General features: G+C 43.5%; 1 protein-coding gene across 1 annotated transcript; it reads right to left on the bottom strand.

Moving 5' to 3' along the window:
• Nucleotides 1–230: 230 nt before the first annotated feature.
• slc35e4 (solute carrier family 35 member E4) lies at nt 231–20915 on the bottom strand. Its single transcript, XM_078554001.1, has 2 exons — nt 19562–20915; nt 231–915 (listed from the first exon to the last, which is right to left on the bottom strand). The coding sequence occupies exons 1-2, from the start codon at nt 20157–20159 to the stop codon at nt 476–478; spliced, it is 1038 nt and encodes a 345-aa protein (XP_078410127.1). The 5' UTR covers nt 20160–20915; the 3' UTR covers nt 231–475.
• Between the last annotated feature and the right edge of the window lie 590 nt (nt 20916–21505).

Genomic DNA, 21505 nt, shown 5'->3' with positions numbered 1-21505 from the left:
TTTTAGATCATACCTTTTGCTTTAAATTTGAGCCATCAGAACTCTAAATGTGAGCCAGCTGCACACCTTGATTTTTTTCTGTCTCCTACACAACTACCCTGGAGGTTTCTTCTGATGAACTCCAACATCTAGAGTTTCATTCGGAATTTCCTCTTCATTCATTGGTATCAGCCATGGCTTAGTGATAATGGTAATTTTTTTCCTTACATGCAAAAATGTTCAAAGCACAGTTACAATAAAAATTGAGCTTTTTAATAATCTGGTCTAGGACTATATGATGTAATAAATACAATTCCAGTCACAGACTTTTCATACATTTGAATGGGAAAAAATATCGAGTAAAGCATTAATTTAAATAAGGCAATGTGCTTTACTTTAATAAATTTAGCATTTTGTCTGCCCGCAGTTTGGCAAAATTTAACCCTACTGAATTACAAATACGTCATCTCCTGCCCCCTATAAACAAGGCTTTCTTTCAGTCAGTTTTTAACTTGTCCTGTTCTTCATGATGTTTACTTCTTGAATTCAAATAGTCTGTTATTAAGTCTGAGTTCTGATACATCAACACGCCCGTTAGCGTCAGCCCGATTCCAGCATAGCTCAATGCAGTCATCTCGCTGCCAAAGAGGACCTGTGAAATGACGAGGTTTCCAACCATGTTGAGGTTGCCCACAACATGCAGAGTGACAGCAGAGGTAAGTGTGGTGACACAGAAGCTTGCCAAGTTGTACAGTACTGAGCCTAGGCAGCTAAGAAGAATGAAAATCCAAAGTCTGTTGTCATACTTGATGGATGGTTCCCATTCAGTGCCACTCTCCAGAAGTAATGCAGCTGAAATAAGGATACAGAAGCTTGGGATGGACATCAAGTAGAGCAGGATGACACAGTTGATCTTTTCTTCTTGAAGGAGAATACCTGGAAAAGAGAGATAGTGATGAGTATTGCAATAGATGATATATTAGCCTGTCCTGTGAACAGATGTGCAATATAGCTCAGTTGGCTGGATGGCTGGCTTGCAATGCAGAGTGACGCCAACAGAATGGGTTCAATTCCTGTACCGCTGAGGTCATCCATGAAGGCCCCATCTTCTCAACCTTGTACCTCACCTGGGGTGTGGTGACCCTCAGGTAAACTCACCACCAGTTGTCTCCCTCTAATGAGAGAGCAGCCTATGGTCCTCTGGGACTACGGTGACTTTCAATATACAATTTTCCATTAAACATCAAGGGCCTCTTTGGAATGCTACTAATGGAGCCCCAGGGGAGCTTGAGGAAGTGGACAAGGGACAGGATCAGATGTAGAAGCAAACACAGACAGAGCCAAAGAGACCAGAAAGAAGGGTAAAAGTTGAGCGAGTGCTAAAAAAGTGATTGATTACAATTGATTTTTACAGCATTTTTGATGACTACTCTAAGCCCAGTTTGGAATCTATTCTAATTTTCAAATGAATTTGAACGCCTTCAAAAGTGTGATTTCCAAAGATGAAAGAATTCTGGATTAAGCAGTTCCTTTGAAATACCAATCACTGCATTTGAACTGTATAGTGTTTCCATAGTAATTGATTCAGCACAGCACAAGCTATGTTTCCCCTGAGCCATGTAAAATATAAATGTGGAAAAATATATGCTCGCTATTTTCAAGGTACTGAAATGCAAGTTGTAATTAAGAAATATTTTATTCAATTCAGTAACCATGAAACCAAATTGTGTGGGAGGTAATATGAATGAAGTCTTTCCTAAATACCAGTACTGTAACTTCATTCATAACATCTTTTTTCACTAGTTCTTGATCTGCCAACAGTGGTAAAAAGTTCCTTCCTGAATAACACTCAATGATGGTGAAAGTGACTCATTAATTTTAAAAGCAAATGCATTTCCAAGGTGTCATAATTGTTAACGACGATTCTGAAATACAAAAGCAGCAGAGCTCCGTTTTCTAAAAACAAATTTTCATTTTTAGGTCAATTAACTGAATTGTAATAATAATGATCCCTGTGCATATGGACAAAGCTGTTATGTAAACAGAGATGGTGCATGGGTTGTTGAAGAAAAATCACCTGATGAGAAAATGACTGTCGGAGGTAATATTTATGACTCTAACTAGCATTACTTTGATTTGGTAAGTTTCAAAACGTCCTCATTCAAGAATTCGATATGTAGTAAGACAGGAAAGTGGCTTCCAAAGTGCCTCAAGTGGTAAGTGCACCTCTTGCTGTACAGCCCAGGAAAGCCTTCAGTATGACCCATGGCCTGTGGCGAGTTTGCTGTCTTAGCCAGGGCCACTACAACAGCCCTCTGTGACTCCAGGCTAGATTAGATAACTAACTGGGTAACTGAATGTAAGAATGAATTTAAAAGCTTCGTATCCAGTCTGTTTTTCATCCTTCAAGAACTCTTGTCTTAGGATGTGGATAGAAATTAGAAGATAACAGGAGCTGAGAAATGATTGCCACACTGTTACAGTGACTGTTTGTGGAAATCAGGATTAACTTTTTACCCAACTGGCATTTCATACCCAATGGAGAATGATCGCTATGGATAATCTCCTTCTCTCTCTTTCTCAGCAAAATTAGCCAGAGCTGCTGATCCTAATCCAATAGTAACCGCTGTGAAAAGTACAATGAACATTGGGTTAGAACAGGATTGGGTGCACCTGTAATACCCTTACAGTCACCTACCCTACTGGCACTCTCTGTTGCATACATGAAGAATGTCAATCTGGCTGAGGTACTGGAGGTGCCCATACAATAGTACCTATATTAATTGTCAGTGACTTCAGGAGGTGAGGGGAGAAAAGTGAAAAAAATGGTGTCCTGCTCTAAAAAGAACATCGTTGTTGATGGAAGACTAGATGAGATCAGGCAGGCTGCAGCCTGCATACATACAAATAGCTAATATTTATTTCCTGACCAATATTTATTTAATTATAAGAACATACAATTCAGATGAGTGTGCTCTAAATATAACCATTGAATATCAAGTCTCCTGCATCTGTTTAAGCGTTGTTAGATGGAAAGTGACCTTTGCCCATGTGATTGCTCTGAATCACAGCCTATGTATAGGCTGTTGAAACTGCAGCAGCAGAGGTTCTAAAACATGACGTGAGTCAGTGGAAAAGTAACAGTTTGCAACAGTGATCACATATTCAGTTCTGTCATTGTAGTAGTTGTTGCAACTCCCTGTGTTGGGATGGGGAGGGCTAGACTGGAAAAGCAGTGGTCAGCATTCCAAAAACACAAGGCAGCATTACCATAATGCTATAAGTTAACAGTCACAATATTCTGCTTTCCATTTAACTCACAGCTGCAATAATTGAGATGGATGTAGTTTGCTATATCAATCTGGGACATGTAGGGAACATGTAGACTGGGCATCCATGAGGCACTATGGGCCATCAGCAGCAGCAGCAGCAGAATTGTACTCAAACACAATCTGTAACCTCATGGCCCTGCATTTCCCCCACTCTACCATTACCATCAAACCACAGGATCAACCTTGGTTCAGTGAAGAGTGCAGGAGGGCATGTCAGAGGCAGCACCAAGCACATCTAAAAATGAGGTGTCAACCTGGTGAAGCTATAACACAGGACTACTTGCATGCCAAACAGCATAAGCAGTAAGTGATAAACAGAGCTAGGCAATCCCATAACCAACAGATCAGATCTAAGCTCTGAAGTCCTGCCACATCCAGTCGTGAATGCAGGTGGACAATTAAACAACTCACTAGAGGAGGAGGCTGCACCAATATCCCCATCCTCAATAATGGGGGAGCCCAGCACATCAGTGCAAAAGATAAGGCTGAAGTATTTGCTACAATCTTCAGGCAGTAGTGCCGAGTGGATGATCCATCTCAGCCTCCTCTGGAGGTTCCCAGCATCAAAGATGCCAGTCTTCAGCCAATTCAATTCACTCCACGTGATATCAAGAAACAGCTGAAGGCACTGGATAGTGCAAAGGCTATGGGCCCTGACAATATTCCGGCAATAGTGCTGAAGACTTGTGCTCCAGAACTTGCCGCACCCCTAGCCAAGCTGTTCCAGTACAGTTACAACACTGGCATCTACCCGGCTATGTGGAAAATTGCCCAGGTATGTCCTGTACACAAAAAGTAGTTCAAATACAACCCGGTCAATTACTGTCCCATCAGCCTACTCTCAGTAAAGTAATGGAAGGGGTCATCAACAGTGCTATCAAGCAGCACTTACTTAGCAATAACCTGCTCACTGACGCTCAGTTTGAGTTCCGCCAGGGCCATTCAGCTCCTGATCTCATTACAGCCTTGGTTCAAACATGGACAAAAGAGCTGAACTCCAGAAGTGAGTTAAGAGTGACTGTCCTTGACATCAAGGCTGCATTTGACCGAGTTTGGCATCAAGGAACTCCCAGCAAAACTGGAGTCAATGGGAATCAGGGGGAAAACTCTCCACTGGTTGGAGTCATAACTAGCACAAAGGGAGATGGTTGTGGCTGTTGGAGGTCAGTCATCTCAGCTCCAAGACATCACTGCATGGGCTCCTCAGGGTAGTGTCCTCGGCCCAACCATCTTCAGCTGATTCGTCAATGACCTTCCTTCCATCACAGGGTCAGAAGTGGGGATGTTTGCTGATGTTGCACAATGTTCAGCACCATTCACGACTCCCCAGATACTTAATCAGTCCTTGTCAAATGCAACAAGACCTGGACAATATCCAGGCTTGGATAATATCCAGTGGCAACCAACATTCACGCCACACAAGTGCCGGGCAATGACCATCTCCAACAAGAGAGAATCCTACCATCGCCCCTTTACGTTCAGTGGCATTACCATCACTGAATCTCCCACTATCAACATCTTGGGGCTTACCATTGACCAGAAACTGAGCTGGACTAGCCATATAAATACTATGGCTACAAGAGCAGATCAGAGGCTAGGATTCCTGCAACCAACTGCTGACTCCCCAAAGCCTGTCCACCATCTACAAGGCACAAATCAAGAGTGTGATGGAATACTCTCCATTTGCCTGGATGAGCGCAGCTCCACCAACACTCAAGAAGTTGGACACCGTCCAGGACAAAGGAGCCTGCTTGATTGGCACCACATCCACAAACATTCACTCCCTCCATCACTGACGAACACTGGCAGCAGTGTGTACCACCTACAAGATTACTGCAGTAATTCACTAAGGCTCCTAAGAAGCACCTTCCAAACTGACGCCTACTACCATCCAGAAGGACAAGGGAAGCAGATAGATGGGAACACCACCATCTGGGAATTCCCCTCCAAGTCACTCACCATCCTGACTTGGAAATATATCGCTGTTCCTTCACTGTAGCTAGGTCAAAATCCTGGATCTCCCTTCCTAACAGCACTGTGGGTGTACCTAGACCACATGGACTGCAGCAGTTCAAGAAGGCAGCTCACCACCGCCTTCTCAAGGGCAACTAGGGATGGGCAATAAATGCTGGCCCAGCCAGTGAAGCTCATATCCCGTGAATGAATTAAAAAAAAAGGCACAGAATTTGCTGGGAAAATTATGAGTTTAATGGGCACACGGGTATTAGTGTGTAAAGAGCCCAACAATTTGTGGCAAAGAAATATGCTACGAGTTGCAAATTGCTCTAAATTGCTGGATGATTCGCACTGCTCTGTTGCCAGCCTCCCCAAAATGGAGCTTGCTGTCAACCTACCCATAAGTTTCAAGAAATTGCTGCATTTGCACTGTTAAAACAAATTACCCTTTACGCAGAGGCCTGGATTTTACCAAACTGAATGGAGATTTAAATGGTTCGCTGCATCAGCTGAGGGGAGATACGCCGTGGCAGGGCTGTAAAACCCTGGCCAGAATGTTAGGGTTGGTATTTGATGATTATAAGGTTCCTGTTAATGAGGAGATTTATGTTATTGCAAGGGGACTCAATCTTGGAGGCCCAGAAAGGAAACAATTGAAACTGTGGAGTTTCATTCCTGCTTACGAACATACAAACATACGAATGAGGAGCAGGAGTAGGCCCTTCGGCCCCTTGAGCCTGCTCTGCCATTCAATACAATCATGGCTATCTGATTGTGGGCTCAACTCCACATTCCGCCTACCCCAGGTAACCTTTGACTCCCCTTTTAGTCAAGAATCTATCTACCTCTGCCTTAACAATATTCAATGACCCTACCTCCACTGGTCTCCAGGGAAGAGTGTTCCAAAGACTAACGACCCTCTGAGAGGAAAAATTTCTTCTCATCTCCGTCTCAAATGGGAGACCTCTTGTTTTAAACTGTGTCCCCTAGTTTCAGTCTCTTCCACAAGGGTAAACATGAAGGGAATGCACAGGATAAATATATATTTAACGTAAAGACCTAAAATATACAGGACAGCATCTAAATGTATCCCAAAGGTTTTTTAAATTAAAAATGTAAATTTTAAAAGAAAGTTCTTACTTTTTCTTTTTGTCCCACTTCTCTCTTAATCCAACCTTTCCTTCCTCTCTTTCTGTATATAACTTGACTCTAATTCACACTAATTTCTTGTCAGCCATCCTCTGATTCTCTTGCTATCCTTAAATCTCATTAGTTATCAGACAGACTGTTGGTCCTCTCCGTCATCAAAGTTGCAGATGCTCCGCTGACCTCGTCACGCCCTTATCATTTCGCACTTCCAGTTTCAAAAAATGTGAGCTTAAGAGTCAGAAAATTGAATCTAACAAGATGCCCCCATTGCAATAAATTCTGGGCCAATACTCCAACATTGCTGGGCTTTCATTCTGCTGTTGGAGCGGGTCTTCCACTTCCAGCCATCTCCTGGAATGGCTGATTCTATTTCAAATCACAGGATACTACCTGGGACCAATGACCTTTGTCTCTTTATGTTTTGGAGGTCCAGAGGCGTACAATGAAATACACATCAGCACACAATATGTGTGGCTTCTGTAGGCCTAAGAAGGTCCTGAGGACATAATTTGTCGAGTATTGCACCCAAGAACCCTACAACCATGTCACCCAAATTTGGCTGTAGACATGGTACGGGGGGGATGGGTGGCTGTTTCAAAGCTGTTCCAGGAAGTGATTTATATAAAATTTATTTGTAATTTATTTCAATCCCGTTGTTGACCTGATTAAAGTAAACATTTTCTGTTATTCTAATAGCACAAAATAGGATTTTATGCAAAAGAATTAACTACTGTGCTACCTGAAAAAATTATACTGCTAAATGGGCTTCAACAGTAACCCTTCCACCTTACTTATCGGCAGAACACAGGATTACATAGGATATATGACATAGAAATTGGCCATTCAAACCAACCAGTCCATGCCATTGTTTCCATTCGAGCCTCCTCCCATCTTTCCTCATCTAAATCTACCATTAAAAAAGTCTTTCACTTCTCCTTCCAATGCTTGTCTAGTTTCCCCTTAAATCTATACTATTCACTTCAACAATTCCCTGTGATAGCAAGTTCCACATTCTTATCACCCTTTGAGTGAAGATATTTCTTCTGAATTCCCTAATTTGCATTTTTCACATGGAATTATGTAGAATTTACAGCACAGAAACAGGCCATTTGTCCCTGCTGGTCTATGCAGATAGTGGGAGAGCAGTGAGATTTGAAATTGCTAGCATTTTTGTTTCATGGCCTCAGTCACCTTATAGTCAAACTGCTGAATCACAGTCCCTCCATGCACCCACCTGAGACTCCAAATGCGAGGCCTGTCACGGACCTGTGACAGTCCAGTCAAAATTACTCCACTCATCCAGCTACAGCGGCGAATGCTAAGGGGAGCATGAGCTAACTTAGCCGTAGCTGAGTTTGGTAACACTCTCACCTGAGTTAGAAGGTTTGTGGGTTCACAGACCCACTCCAGTGAGCTGAGCACATCATCCAAGCCGACACACCCAGTGTAGCACAGACCACAACCAGATCAGCCATGATCTTATCAAATGGCGGAGCAGGCTCAAATAGTCAAATGACCTACTCCTGCTCCAAAGTCCTATGCTCCTATAAAAGCAGGGGAGTTCTCCCTGATGTCCTGGTCCTATCCCTCAACCAACATCACTAAAAACAGATTATCTGGTCATTATCACATTGTTGAGTGGGAGCTTGCAGTGTGCAGAGTGGCTATTACATTTCCTACATTACAATACTGACTGTACTTGGCTGTAAAGCGTTCCAGAATTCCTCAAGTTGTGAAGAACGCTAAACAAATGCAAGTCTTTTCCTTTTCTTTCCATCCTTGCAAATTCTGACTTTAAGACCAAGAAAGATAGGAGCACCTTTGAATAGGCATGCCATCTAATGATTTCCCATTCAGCATTCTTGGTGACTATCTTATATTGATGGCCTCTATCCCAAAAGAAGAAACATTCTATCTGTATCCACTCTATCAAAATCTTTCATAATTTTAAAGACCTCTATTAGGTCACTGCTCAGCCTTCCTTTTTCAAAAGAGACCCAGCTGTCAATCCTTTCCTGAAATGTATACCCACACAGTTCTGGTATCATCCTTGTAAATCTTTGCACTCTCTCTAGTGTATCTATACCCTTTTTATAATATGGCGACCAGGACGCCACACAATACTCGAAGGACATTATTTAATGGAGGTGATGCTGAAGAGCCAGCAAGAGCTCTGTGTCACCTCCTTTCAGAAAGGCCCACTATATTAAGTGCCTCTCAAGTACTTAACTGGGCAATGGTGGGCCTTCCCCAGGATCAAGAACAGAAGATTGGGTCAGAAATCCTGCCCCCCCAGAGAGCTGCCGGCCAATTAGAGGCTAACAGTTGTGCATTACTGGGGAGGCAGTGGCTGCTTCTGGCAATGCACCCACCCGAGGCTCAGGATCGCCGAGGGGTCCAGGCCACAGGTGAATGAAAGTAGGAGAGGAGTCACAGGGTGGGGGTTGCGGAAAGGCGGGGGAGGGCGATCAGCAGAAAGAGCCGGGTCGGGGGTGTGTGGCTCTTAGCAGGCACCCCTCCCCGATGCCAGGTCCCTCAATCAGGCACCGAGTGCCTGACAATAAGGGAGCACCACCCTCCCACCCCCGAGAAGTCCGCAAGCAGCTTTGACATGGTTTGCTTTTCATGCCTCCTGCTTGGCAAGTGCCCCGCCAACTGCTGTTCACAATTTATATTAATAATTTGGACCTTGGAATCAAAATGACACTTCAGATTTGCAGGTAACACCAAATTGTGAGGGAAGCAGGGGACGGGAATATTCAATACTGATGAGGACTGCAACAATTTACAGGAGGACATTAATAAACTTGCAGAATGAGCAAACAATTGGTAAATAAATGCCAGTAGTGGTGGGATGGGGTCCTTAAGTGGACATTAATTGTCCACTTACGGGCCTCAGTTCGCAGCATGGTGGGAAGGCCATCCAGACTTAATCGGGCGGGGTTCCCACCCACCACCTCCCACCCGATTAAATGCCACCCGTTGCCAAATTTGTCTCGGGGGAAGGCATTAAATTCCACTTGAAGTGCGGCCTAACCAAGGTTTAGCATAACTTCCCAACTTTCCAATTCTATACCTCCAGAAATAAAGCCTAGTGCTTGGTTTGCATTTTGTATGACCTTGCTAACATGTGGTGCAACTTTTAGTTGCTGATGTATTTGTACTCTGAGTTCTCTTTTGTTCCTCCAACCCCGTCTTGCACCTTCCAAGTAATAAGTAACCTCTCTATTCTTCCTATCAAAATGTCCTTCCTCATACTTATCTGTGTTGAACTTCATTTACCAATTGTTTGCTCGTTCTGCAAGTTTATTAATATCCTCCTGTAAATTGTTGCAGTCCTCCTCAGTTCCCCTCCCCTGCTTCCCTCACAATTTGGTCTTATCTGCAAATCTGAAATTGTAATTTTGATTCCAAGGTCCAAATCATTGATATAAATTGTAAGCAGCACTGGTCCCAGCACTGATTCATGTGGAACACCACTTCACATCTTCTGCCACTCTGAATAACTACCCTTTACTCCCACTCTCTGCTTTCTGTCTTGAAACTAGCTAGCAATCCATTCTGCTACTTGTCCCCAAACTCCACATTACCTGACCTTATTCATTAGTCTATTTTGGGACACCTTATCAAAGGTCTTTTGAAAATTCAAATAAATTAGATCTACTGCATTACCACCGTCAACTCTCTCTGTTATCTCCTCAAAAAATTCAAAAGGTGCGTCAGGCAAGATTGTCCCATTTGAAATCCTTGCTGACTATTCATTGTTATATTTCTCAATTTTAGATGTTCTTCTATTCTCTCCTTTATTCCATTATTTTCCTACCACTGACATTAAGCAGACTGATCTATAATTCCCTGGACATATCCAATTAAAATCAGGATAGTTGAAACCTGTCATGACTATTATTCTATGTATTTTACTCAATTCCCTAATCTGACTGCTTATATCTTCCTCTGCCTCCCTTCCACTATTAAGTGGTCTGTAGACTACGCCAATTAGTGGGGATGTGGTATGCTTGGAAAAGCAAAGGTAAGTTAGATTAATTGGGGAAAAAGTAAAATTGAAAGGATAAAATTGGACAGAGACAATGAGAAGGAAGAGAGGAAGAAGGGAAGGTAGGGGATGCATGACTATAACATTAAAATGTTTAAAATATTCTTTGATGTAAACCATGTTGTACGTGTTTTATTGTGTAGTTCAGGGTTAATATTGCAGTAATAAAAACTACTTCCAACAATGAAGCAGTGTTATAACTGTTACATTAATGTTCATAACTATATTACATAGTGTGAGGGTCGGGGACATTTTCAGCAGTTTGATGTTTAAAATAGACTGAAAGCAGGAAGGAAGCAAAAAGATTAAAAATGTGTTTATTTTTAGCCCAGTGTTGAAAACTCATGTGAGTGAAAATGTGAGTGAAAGTGTTAACAACAGTGATAAGATACCACAAAGAGCATTCAACAGTCATTGAGAAGTAGTTACTTCATAAATGGCACTATGAACACTGCTACCCACTATAGTAAAGTTCAACAAGGTTGGCTTTTAAAATTACGTGGCCGAGGTTTTACAGGATGGTGGTGGCTCTGACCGCCAGCTGGAAAGTCAGGGAAAACCGTGCCTTAGCTGGTCATGGAAGCCCTGGCTGCATTTTATGTTCATCAGGCAGTTACCTGCTTGTGATTGGGGCGAGGTGCTGCCCCCAAGAGCTGCCAGCCAATTTGAGGGTCTGAAGCTCTTCAGTCCCAGCAATGCCACTGGGAGTGGTAGCCACAACCAGCCACGATAGAGGAGGCCCCAAAATGGATATAAATAGGGTAGGGCTTTCCAGGGCAAATCAGGCAAGCTCTGTCAAGGGAGGGGATGGCTTGTTGCCAGGGGGGCCCTCCATGGGCCACCTGGTGCCCTAACAGAATGCCCTAGCAGGATGTCCCTCCCTCCATCCTCCCCCGAGTAAGTTCGGCAACCCTCCAGGATGGCCCAGAGTCTCCAGGAATTGAAGATCAAAACCAGGACACTGCTGCGTGCAACCATAGAGATATATCACGGGACATTAAAAAAAGATTGTTCTTTTTTAATTTTCTCTGAACATTTTTTCTTTACCAGATATAAAAAGTATTGAAAATGGGAAAAGAGACTGCTTGACTGACAATCAAGCATCACCCAACTAGGTAATGTGTCTTTTTGCTTTCCAACTGGTTGAAGGCAGCGCATCACAAGGACGCATGTGTGGCTGACTAATGGCTGCAGTGTTGGGGCAAGTCATGTGATGAAACCTCTAGGAATACATTTAATCACAGTTGGCAACCCCCGTGGATGTCGTCAGGGTATACCTGGAAGTCTTCCCACAGGGTGAAATGCCCATCAGCAGCAGTGGGAAGAGGTCCCTAAGTGGCCCCATGTAAGGTCCCCAATTAGCCTAAGGGTTGCTGGGCCATCTGCCCCCTTCCTCACCACTGGTAAAACGCCAGCAGTGGTAGGAAGGCGATGAGCATGCCACCTGCACAATTTTACACTACATACTCTCCCACAAGTCCCCTGGAGCCCTGTAAAATCCCAGCCCATGTTTTTGGACCAGGACAAAAGCACGTCAAAAAAGTAAAACACCTATTTCTAATAATCAAATTTCTTGAACCTGTGGCACACTCGTCACCTATACTGTCAATCTAGTTGTCAGTTTTCCTCTTCCCTTGTGATCAGGTATTTCTGTATTTCACTCCTTTTCTACTTTTCTGAACACCAGTCATGTCAAACAAAAGATTTTTTCTAATTTCAATTTTGTCTGCAATTGTGTTCACCTAAAACGTTCTAAGATAAAGTTATTACAGCTCCTCACCCATCCTTACTACAACCCCACCAAAAATGTCATATATTAAAGATACAGAAATTTCCAAAAAGACAGACATGCTCATAAATTGGTTTGAACAACTCCCTTCCCACTCCATGTGATGAATTCTCATTACATCCACCAACCCTAGTTAAGTACATGGTCTCCCGCCACCCCTCCAAATAACAGGTTCCCCAAGATTACAATTCTAAGCATTCTTTGTCAGAGGATCTCCCAGGAACCATTACATTGTCATACATTCCAAACCTAAACCCATAAGGCATTATCCTCCATCTCTCTACCTGGTACCTGGGTAAAGGAATTCTGTGGAGCTACCAAGCCATTTCCCACCACCCCATTCATGGGATATGATCATAAATGACTTTGAGAAGGTGGTGGTAAGCTACCATCTTGAACCACTGTAGTCTATCTGGTGTAGGTACACCCATAGCGCTGTTAGGAAGGGAGTTCCATGATTTTGACCTAGTGACAGTGAATCAATGGCTATATATTTCCAAATCAGGATGATATGTGGCTTGGAGGGGAACTTGCAGCTGGTGGCATTCCCATGCATCTTCTGCACTTGTCCTTCTAGAGGTCACGGGTTTGGAAGGTGTTGTCAAAAGAGCCTTGGCGAGTTGCTGCAGTTCATCTTGTAGATGGAACACACTGCTGCCACTGTTCGTTTAAGGTGGAGGGAATGAATGTTTAAGGTGGTGGATTGGCTGCGGATCAAGCAGATTCTCTGTCCTGGATGGTGTTGAGTTTCTTCAGTGTTGTTGGAGCTGCAGTCATCCAGGCAAGAGGAGAGTATGCCATCACACTGCAGACTTGTGCCATGTAAATGGTGGACAAGCTTTGGGGAGTCAGGAAATGAGTTACTCACTACAAAATTCCCAGTATTTATTTGGTTGGTTCAAATTAAGTTTCTGGTCAATGTTAACCTCCAGGATGTTGATGGCTGCCTCAATGGCTTAGGTAGTAGAATGCTCCCTAGTGTAACTGCTATTTAAAATATCCTGGAATGAGATCAAGTAAAGTAACATTGGCAGATATGTGTGCATATTTGTTGTAAAATAAACTTTCAGAGCAGTAGTTAGTTTTGTCATAGCAAATTTGACCCAATCATGGTATGGTCATAGGGACTAACTTAGAAGGGAGAGAGAAAGAATGAGTAAAAATATCAGAAACAGTTAGGAAAACTGAGCCAACAAGGTGAAGTGAGAGCAATACAGTGGAGAAAGAACAAGGGAGATAAGAAGAGTTTTGGACGACGTTATGCCTGTTCAACGGCAGTTGTGGGGCCCACCTTGATTTCCAGGTCAGGCTGATGACCTGGATCCTCAAAGATTAGGCAGATAAACCTTTTATCTTTTGTCATCCTCACAATAAAGGGGACTGAGGAAGCCTTAAAATTATCTTTCGAAAGCAAAGGTTGCATCTAGTAAAGTATGGGTGACTTTTCAGCCTCCGTCGGAAGCAGTAGTCAGGCATCCAGGAAGAACATGTAGTGTGTGGAAGCCTATCATGTGCATGCAAATGATAGGACATTATGACCCCACCTCATGTACTCAGTGATGGAAATCTCTAGAATAGGACCCGAGGATTTTCAGGAATGTTATGTTTCATCTATAAATTACTTCTATTTTAATTGGCCAAATAAATATCTATGTGTATCGCCTAGTGCAATATCACTAGGTACTCAAAAAAATATTCAAAATTACATTGGAGACCACTGAATTTCATGTGGCAATGTTCACAGTAGTCGGATAATATGTTTTACATTCAGGAACGGGAGCATTATATCATATAGGCCACGCATTGTCCAATTGCCAATGCAAATCCTTGCAAAAGATGACGGCAGCCATAACTAGTCTGGACTGTGTTCAGTTAAGTCCTTTCATATACCAAGTCTAAGGTGCAGAGGCTCAAGCATCCCTTGTACACAACTAGTTTTGGTGAAAGTCTCACAGACTGTCTCACAGACTAGTCAAGCAACAGCCTGACATAGACATCCTTATGGAATCATACCTTACAGATAATGTCCCAGACACTGCCATTACCATCCCTGGGTATGCATTGTCCCACCAGCAGGACAGGCCCAGCAGAGGTGGCGGCACAGTGGTATACAGTCAGGAGGGAGTTGCCCTGGGTGTCCTCAACATCAACTCCGGACCTTCTGGCATCAGTTCAAACATGGGCAAGGAAACCTCCTGCTGATTACCATGTACCGCCCTCCTTCAGCTGATGAATCAGTGTTCCTTCATGTTGAACACCACTTGGAGGAAGCTCCGAGGGTAGCAAGGGCACAGAATGTATGCACAAATGACATAGCTGCTAGACTGGGTCTGCGGCAAGTGGTGAGGGAACCAAAAGAGGGAAAAACATTCTTGACCTCATCCTCACCGACCTGCCTGCCGCAAGTGCATCTGTCCATGACGGTATCGGTGGGAGTGACCACCGCACAGTCATTGTGGAGACGAAGTCCCACCTTCACATTGTGTTGTGTGGCACTACCATCGTGCTAAATGGGATAGATTTCGAACAGATCTAGCAACTCAAGACTGGGCATACATGAGGCACTGTGGGCCATCAGCAGCAGCAGAATTGTACTTGAACACAATCTGTAATCTCATGGCCCGGCATATCCCCCACTCTACCATTATCATCAAGCCAGGGGATCAACCCTGGCTCAATGAAGAGTGCAGGAGGGCATGCCAGGAGCAGCATCAGGCGTATCTAAAAATGAGGTGTCAACCTGGTGAAGCTATAACACAGGACTACTTGCATGCCAAACAGCAAGTGATAGACAGGGCTAAGCGATCCAACAACCAACAAATCAGATCTAAGCTCTGCAGTCCTGCCACATCCAGTCATGAATGGTGGTGGACAATTAAACAACGCACTGGAGGAGGAGGCTCCACAAATACCCCCATCCTCAATAATGGGGGAGACCAGCACATCAGTGCAAAAGATAAGGATGAAGCATTTGCCAAAATTTTCAGCCAGAAGTGCCAAGTGGATGATTCATCTCGGCCTTCTCCGGATGTCCCCAGCATCATAAGTGCCAGTCTTTAGCCAATTTGATTCGCTCCACGTGATATCAAGAAATGGCTGAAGACACTGGATACTGCAAAGGCTGTGGGCCCTGACAATATTCTGGCAATAGTACTGAAGTCTTGTGCTCCAGAACTTGCCGCGCCTCTAGCCAAACTGTTCCAGTACAGCTACAACACTGGCATATACCCGGCTATTAGGAAAATTGCCCAGGTATGTCCTGTACACAAAAAGCAGGACAAATCCAACCCAGCCAATTACCGCCCCATCAGTCTATTCTTCATCATCAGTAAAGGAAGGGGTCATCAACAGTGCTATCAAGCGGCACTTGCTTAGCAATAACCTGCTCGCTGACGCCCAGTTTGGGTTCCGCCAGGGCCACTCAACTCCTGACCTCATTACAGCCTTGGACAAAAGAGCTGAACTACCGAAGTGAGGTGATAGTGATTGCCCTTGACATCAAGGCCACATTTGACTAAGTGTAGCATTAAGGAGCCCAGCAAAACTGGAGTCAATGGGAATCAGGGGGAAAACTCTCCACTGGTTGGAGTCATACCTAGCATAAAGAAAGATGGTTGTGGTTGTTGGAGGTCTGTCATCTCAGCTCCAGGACATCACTGCAGGAGTTCCTCAGGGTACTGTCCTCGGCCCAACCATCTTCAGCTGCTTCATCAATGACCTTCCTTCCATAATAAGGTCAGAAGTGGGGATGTTTGCTGATGATTGCACGATGTTGAGCACCATTCGCGACACCGCAGATACTGAAGCAGTCCATATCCAAATGTAGCACGTCCTGGACAATATCCAGGCTTGGGCTGACAAGTGGCAAGTAACATTCGCATCACTCAAGTGTCAGGCAATGACCATCTCCAACAAGAGAGAATCCTACCATCGCCCCTTGACATTTAAGGGCATTATCATCACTGAATCCCCCACTAGCAACATCCTAGGGGGGTTACCATTGACCAGAAACTGGACTGGACTGGACTAGCCATATAAATACCGTGGCTCCAAGAGCAGGTCAGAGGCTAGGAATCGTGTGACGAGTAACGCACTCCCGACTCCCCAAAGCCTGTCCACTATCTACAAGGCACAAGTCAGGAATGTGATGGAATACTCACCACTTGCCTGGATGAGTGCAGCTCCCACAATACTCAAGAATCTTGACACCATCCAGGACAAAGCAACGCACTTGATTGTCACCACATCCACCATCATTCACCCCCTCCACCACCAATGAACACTGATAGCAGTGTACCATCTACAAGATGCACTGCAGTAATTCACCAAGGCTCCTTTGATAGCACCTTCCAAACCCATAACCACTATCATCTAGAAGGACAAGGGTAGTGGATAGGTGGGAACACCACCACCTGGAAGTTCCCCTCCAAGTCACTCACCATCCTGATTTGGAAATATATCACCATTTCTTCACTGTCGATGGGTCAAAATTCTGGAACTCCCTTCCTAACAGCACTGTGGGTGTACCTACACCACATGGACTGGAGCGGGTCAAGAAAGCAGCTCACCACCACCTTCCCAAGAGTAACTAGGGATGGGCAATAAAAATGCTGGCCCAGCCAGCGAAGGCCACATCCCATGAATGAATAAAAAAAATTCCAGTAAGACTTCTTCACTCTTATACTCAAATCCCTTTTTAATGAAGACTAACATGTCACTTGCTTTCCTAATTGCTTGCTCTACCTGCACATTAACTTTCTATGACTCATGTACAAGGACACATAGGTCCTTTGGAATACCAACATTTCCCAGTCTCTCACCATTTAAAAATATTCTGTTTTCTATTTTACCTTTCCAAGTGGATAACATCACACTTTCCCACATTTCCATCTGCCATGCTCTTGTTCACTCATTCAACTGTCTATCTCCCTTTGCAGCCTCTTTGCATCCTCCTCACAGCTTACTTTGTGTTGTCAACAAACTTGGATACATTACAGTCAGTCCCCTCATTTAAGTCATTGATATAGATTGTAAATAGCTGAGGCCTAAGCCTCTGTACCCTGCTAGTTACAGCCTGCAAACCTAAAAATGACCTGTTTATTCCTACCCTCTGGTTAATGGACAGAAAACAATTTGCTATCCATGCTAATATATTACCCCCAAATCCATGAGCCCAAATTTTGCACAACAACCTCTTGTATGATACCTTATTGAATGATTTTTGAAAATTCAAATACACCACATTCACTGGTTCCCCTTTATCCACCCTGCTAGTTCCAAACTCTTACATTGCTAATATTGTTAGGCATCACTATGCTGCAAGAAGAGTGGAGAAACAGTCACAGTTCCTACTATTGCTTTTAATTTAGTAGCCCCTTAAGAAAAATTCCAAAGTACAGACATTGGCCTAGAACAGGATCAGTAACAAGTGCAAGCTTCCCCCACTACCGACACCCACCCACCTTACCTCCTCCACACCCCAATAATCATATAGCCTGCAAAAATTTGTTATTTTCATTTGAACAAAGCTAGTACTGTAAAAATAATAGATGCTATGAAGCAAATGAAAGGGTGCAATTATTGGTTGCCAACTCTGGCTGGACATATTCTAGGAGGTTTCATCAATAACCCAATCACCCCCTCCCTATGCACCCACCATTGGTCACCAGATCCGTCCATCCTCATATCAGGCTGCCCTCCCACACAAACTGGAGTGTGAATACACTCTTCATTACCAAAATGGATAAGTCTTGACTGTCAATCAAACATACTTATTCCCCATATTTGATATATTTTTGTACTGGTTTTACTTTTCTCCTTGGGAGTTAAATTACGGGAGGTTTGGGAACCCGGGTGGCATTTAATGCTGAGGTTCAGATGACTTTTTAAAGTCCATTCTTTGGATGTGGATGTTGTCATTGTTAAATGCCCAGCTCTTGATTTAATACAACAGAGAAGCTTTCTCAGTCACTCCAGAGGAGAGTTAAGAGTCAACCATGTTTGGTGTATCATATTAGGCCCGACTAGGTTAGAGACACTAGATTTCCTAAAAGGTATTAATGAACAAGTTGAGTTCTTATGACAATCTGTCAGCTTCATAGCCACTTGAATTATTTTTAAGAAACTGAATTCAAATCCTCCAATTAATATAGGGAAATTTGGACACATTGTATGTATCCAGCAATATAACTAACTACATTACTATATTTCCATATAGAAAATAAGCTGCATGATATATACAAGCTAATGATTTAGATAAGATAAATATCTCAATGATCACAATATGGAACAATAGCATAGCCTGAATTCAAAACTGTAAACTAGTGGAAAGTAATTTTTGATCAAATTGCAGAGAGAACTTCACTTTTTTTCATTCCCTCATGGGACGAGGGCATCACTGGTAAGGCCAGCATTTGTTGCCCATCCCTAACTGCCCTCAAACTGAGTGGCTTGCTAGGCCATTTCAGAGGGCAGTAAAGAGTAAACCACATTGCTATGGGTTTGGAGTCACATACAGGCCAGACCAGATAAGGACAGCAGATTTCCTTCTGAACCAGATGGGTTTTTAATGACAATCATCAATGGTTTCATGGTCACTATTAATGAGACTAGTTTTGAATTCCAGGTTTTATTAATTGAATTTAAATTCCATTAGCTGCCATGGTGGGATTTGAACCTATATCCCCAAAGAATTAGTCTAGGCCTCTGGATTATTATTCTGGATTACATTACCACCACAGCATCATCTCACCTATAATAAAATAATCTTCTAGGTCAATAAGTAGAGATGCAGGCATTAGGTGCATTCAAAACAAAGATGGATACCTGTTTGGTGAGGTAAGAGCACTTAAGAGAGGAGCTTCATAGCCAAATGCCCTTTTCTCACCCTTGACTTTTGTCCTTGCATCATTCCCAGCTGTGAATCATGTAACTATTATTCTGCAATCATGGTGTCACAATTGGATTTGCACTTGTGTTTTATGCAGCCATCTGAACCCTACAGTGTTTATTATCTATTACTGACTGAGCCATATATCTATATATGAATTTTCTGGTGGAGATTAAGAAAAATGTGGATGATGGGATATGAGCGTAATCTCTCACTCTACCTCAAGGTGCATCTTAACTCAACATCCTTTTGATAAAACAGGCTTAAGGCAACATTCATTTTCCATCACAAAAGACTCATTTTACCCTTTTTACCCTTCCTAATGGTAACCCAACCACCTATCCAACCACCCACCCAACCCTTTCCACCTGTCCATGGTACAGTTAGTAAAATCACAGAACGACCCAACTCACTTTGTTGGATGGACTTCACTCCTCTCAACATGGTTGCAGCAAAAATGTAGAGGCATCCTTTGTGATCAAACTGTACCTCGCCCAAAAGACTGAATGAAGCTCCCAGGCAGATAGGCATCATAGCAGTGTACTTGAGGATGTGATGGTGCTTACCCAAAAAGACCTTTGATATGGCTATGGTAAAGAGGGGAGTAGTGGTAGAGATCACTTGTGCAAAGGAGAGTTGTACGCAATTCAATCCCATGTTCCCAAAGCCGATAGTGGCACAGAAGGTCAGGCTCAGTAGGAACACTTTGAATTTAGCAGCAGTCGGGAGACCGGTGACTTCTTTTATTTTCAGGTTTACGAATCCCATACGGATCAAGGCGTAGTCGATAACAATAGCTGTCAGCATGTGAAGGGCCGACAGCAAGAGAGGGTACCGGAAATTGTAGACGGCGAAGATGCATTTGTTGAGGCTGGTGATCGTGGTCCCGGTGGCGAGCAGCACAGTGACCGCGGCCAGTGTGTGCAACATCTGCCTCTTCTTCTGAGTCGCCCCTGCGGTTTTATCGGATATCGGCGGAGGAAACTCCGGGAATACATCAGTAGTTGTCATGGTAACTCCATCTCGGGCTGAAAAGATAAAGTCTTTGGGTTATCCTTCTCCTTGTGTCCTCTGACGCTCTCCGGCTGCTCCTCGGGGGTGAGATTAGACACAGAATCTCGCTGCTCTCTCGGGAGAACAAGTCCTGTACATTTCGGCAGCTCGATCCTTTCTGGCGAATTACAGCCCATTGAACATGAACGTTATGTTAACGTTTCAATTATTGGGTTTTTTTTTTAAAAAGAAAGACAATATTATTTCATATCGCTTCGGGGGGGGGGGAAGGAAGGAAGAAATTTAAAATAAAGCGTCTAAAAAAACGCGAGAGGACAGCGGTTTCTGAATTCACCACGCCTCGCTGTAACAGATGCTGCCTGATGAATCACCCCGGTCGGTGCCTGTAATGTCTCATTAAAGCCACTCCTCACTCCTGGCTTCGCTCGTTCGCTGCTTTCAACAAGCTGCTTGCGGCCTCGGCTGCTCCAATTGAAACGGTGCGAGGGCAGGATCTCCGCAAGATCGCAGTCCGGACGTCAGATTTCCAAATTTAGACTTGGCTGAAACTGCGCCCGCCCCTGGGCAGCTTCCAAAATAAAAACCCAAACCTCGGTGCACACGGCCATTGTATTTTTTTTTAAAGGCACTGCGAATATAACAACACACACAGCGTTTTTGTTTTATGATGACGGTCATCAGGCATCGCATTTAAATGTATGACGGTGAGTAATAGTAATTCACACGCAGGCAAAACGCTGGAGGCTTTTTATATTTACACTGCGGGACTCTGTATCCCTTCCACGTGACACATGTAATACCATTTACCTCCGTACAAATAACATCGTCATGCAACCATTAATGTCGCCTTCCACTAAGCAACACCCATCGCAGGCTTTTTAAAAATTAATTCTTGCCGCAAAATAGAACATTCTAGGCAGTTTGATTTTTCTAAAAATGATGCCGAATAAAACATATCGAATCTCTGCTTGAAATAAATTTTGCGCGGTTAAGGTCACAATTTCCTTCCTCTAACGTTTAATTACACACACCGTTTTATTATCTATACGTGGTCCATTAATGTTACGTGAGCACTGTTCATTTACTTCACTGTTGGTAGCTTTTCACCAAATATACAGTATAGGAATGATTTGGAGGAAGGAATTGGAATTGTGTATGCAAATTTGCAGATGTCACCAAGTTAGGAAGGCACAATGAATTGTATAAATAAATGGAAGCAAGAAGCTGTGGAGGGGCATAGGCAGACTAAGTGACAGGCAGGACTGGAATTGAATGTGGGAAATGTGAGGTTTGAATCAGAGAACAAGAGATCAGAATTGTGAAAGGTGGAAGACTAGGATCTA

Source organism: Cetorhinus maximus, chromosome 12, assembly GCF_964194155.1.
Source record: "Cetorhinus maximus chromosome 12, sCetMax3.hap1.1, whole genome shotgun sequence".
Classification (NCBI taxonomy): Eukaryota; Metazoa; Chordata; class Chondrichthyes; order Lamniformes; family Cetorhinidae; genus Cetorhinus; species Cetorhinus maximus.
This window is presented reverse-complemented; position numbering and strand designations above follow the sequence as displayed.

Bases quoted from the DNA above. Each gene is read 5' to 3' on its own strand.
- slc35e4 (XM_078554001.1), bottom strand. From the start codon at position 20,159: ATGACAACTACTGATGTATTCCCGGAGTTTCCTCCGCCGATATCCGAT. The intron at 916-19,561 runs GTGAGTTGGGTC...TCTCTTTTCCAG, and splicing joins AGTGAAGTCCATCCAACAAA to GTATTCTCCTTCAAGAAGAA.